The following is a 2,660-nucleotide window of genomic DNA, read 5'->3' as shown; positions in this document are numbered from 1 at the left end:
CCATGGTGTAGATAAAGAGAGTACGCACCAAAAATTCATTTAGAATAAAGAAGCTGATTTTTTTGATCCTAGCTAGTGATCACATGAGCCTATGCTCTGGGATATATATGATCCAGGAGGAGGAGCCTTGTCAGCAAAACTTAATATTATGCCCATCATTCCCAATCGAAGAGTTGGAGGTTTTCCAAACCTCTATGTTAAGATTCTTGGGCAAGGCTGGTTCATGAAATGAAGTCAAAAGCCTTGCCAGAGCTAGAGCTAAATTCCTCATATCTCAGTTGCAGTGTACATAGCATAACTAGCTAGTTATCTAGCTAGTATCTAGTAATAGGAATCTGCATCCAAATAAAATCACTTTCATTCCCAAAAAAAAAAAAAAAAAAATCACTTTCACATGCACACTAACCAATCTTGATTTGCAAAATTGGGAAAGGATCTCAAAATCTACAAGAGAAACCATCAATGTAGGCAGAAAAAGGATCCCAAAAGCTACAAGAGAAACCATCAATGTAGCCAAAGCATATCCCACACTCAAGAGCAAAAGAAGGATATAAACAATGAGGGCGTTGGAGAGGAAACAAAAAAAAGAAAAGAAAAAAAAATGAAAAACTTGATAACCATGGTTTGGTTTTGAGATTTGATTGGTTTCTGAAATGAGATGTGAACCTCATTCTAGGGTTTCCAAGCTGATGCCCACACCACTGGTTCATCCTTCCATGTCAAGTAGAGGCCTGAGTCATCACCTTGTGCAGGCAAGAGTGACCACCCTGATCTATACCTCTTCAACAATGCCCTAACATCATCAATGGCATCATCACTAAAGCTCATGGGTGAGAAGGCTTCCATTAGCCTTGCACACCATTGGCTCCCCTTCTCCCTCCTGTCACATTCTCCACCACCATCTTCATCACAAGCAAGCACACTAAGAATACTCCTTGAGCACTCCCTCTCCAACATCAGCCTCTCGTTGCTTGTGGGAGCAAAGCTTTCCTCTAGCATCTCAAAGAAAACAGTGTAAAACCTCAAGCACTCCTCAAAGCACTTGACATACTCACTCCTGGTGCTTGTGAAGTCAGCCTCCTCCTCCACCACAGTGACCACCCTCGGCCGGAGGTTGCAAAGCATGCGTATGAAGTCACCCCTCTCTTCCACGCCGACCCGTCGCAAAGCTCCGATGCAGTTCACGGCGACCGCTTCATCTTCTCGCAGCCCCAAGTCTTCCTCCTTGAGCTCCCCTAACTGCGATGCCACCCTCACCACCTGCAACTCAAATGGCACGCCCATCAACCTGGCAAACTTCTCCATTCTCTGACCAATCTCCTTCATGACCGATCCCCCCATGCTCACTGTCACCACCACTGTGAGCCTCAGGTGCGGCGTCTCGTCGCTTCGGGTTGCCAAGGCTTCCAGCAAGGTTGGCCACTGAGTGCAGTAGGTGTTGCTGATGTCGATAATATGAAGCTTAGCTTCTCCTTCCAAGGCTTCCAAAATGGCACCATTGGATGCTACATGACCGAAGGTGGTCCAAGGACTTACCTCCTGAAACTTGAGGATCACCTTCCTCGCAGACTCGAAGGAGTGGCTTTTCTCTGCAACTGATACTAAAGTCTTGTAGCAGCGCTCTCCTGATTCGGTTGCTTTGCAGAAGAGAGCTTGCAGGAAATAGGATGCCAACTTTTGGTCACAATCTCCATAGGGGGATGCAAGCTCATTCAACATCCAGAGGAGCTGATGGATCTTGCTGGAGTCCTTCTCGGAGATGGCCTTTGCACAATCTAGGAGGAGGCTTGCAGCCCATTTCTCGTTTGCACTGGGGTCATCGGGCTCCGATTGACGGCTTGTCGACATGTAGTGGTGTTGTTGATTTGGATTTTGCTTGCTTTCTGGATCATGAGATTGTTTGTTGGAGGAGATAAGTTAAGGAGACTTTGGAAGGTGGGGTGTCATGTCCATGTAAAGGGTTTACATGGGTTCTGTAAGGACACAAGAAAAGCGAGAGGCAAAGGAGAAAGGGAGGACTACTTCAGTTCAAAACCATTATGGCGCAAATCCTATTTTAATCAAATCTATGTGTCATGCTGGTAATCTAATGATGTCCATTTGCTTATCAATAGTAATTTGTATAATAATATATTGACAATTGTTATTGAATACCATATCACCATCATCTTCATGACACAATTGTTGGTTTATGAATAAAAATACTCAGCCGTTCGCAAAGACCTGGAATGGTCCTAGTATTATTCCCTTGGAGTTTATAGTTTTGAATAGCTAGCTCCAGCTATTTGTTTAACAGTAGAGAGTTAATTTGTCTTGGAAAAAAAAATTAGCCGAAGGAATTAATTAGTATTCCACATTTTATATTTCTACCACCAATAGAAAGAAGACACTACAAATGCTCTTGTGCGCCTTCACACTTTGCCCAAGAAGGAATTGTATGACCTGAAATATTAAAACCAGAAGCAATCAATATTATGTGCATACAATATAACTTAACTAAAAGGTTTGACACTCCTTTGAATTATCTAAAATGCAAAGAAGCTTTTTGGGTCTCGATACAGTGAAAAAATCACTTGCTCTTTAGTGCAAAAAAAAATCCACTCATTTAGTTGTGTAAGTGAATGACAACCCACCCTCACTAATTGGAAGTGGGTGACAAG

The 2,660-nt window shown here is 43.1% G+C and overlaps 1 protein-coding gene across 1 annotated transcript; it reads right to left on the bottom strand.

Annotated features, from left to right (window-relative positions):
* Positions 1-401: 401 nt before the first annotated feature.
* Positions 402-1,982, bottom strand: LOC105038708 (protein SHORT-ROOT). Its single transcript, XM_010914581.4, has one exon. It carries the CDS (start codon positions 1,846-1,848, stop codon positions 673-675), a length of 1,176 nt encoding a protein of 391 aa, XP_010912883.3. The 5' UTR covers positions 1,849-1,982; the 3' UTR covers positions 402-672.
* Between the last annotated feature and the right edge of the window lie 678 nt (positions 1,983-2,660).

The sequence above is a fragment of the Elaeis guineensis genome, chromosome 1, assembly GCF_000442705.2.
Source record: "Elaeis guineensis isolate ETL-2024a chromosome 1, EG11, whole genome shotgun sequence".
Taxonomy (NCBI): domain Eukaryota; kingdom Viridiplantae; phylum Streptophyta; class Magnoliopsida; order Arecales; family Arecaceae; genus Elaeis; species Elaeis guineensis.
This window is presented reverse-complemented; position numbering and strand designations above follow the sequence as displayed.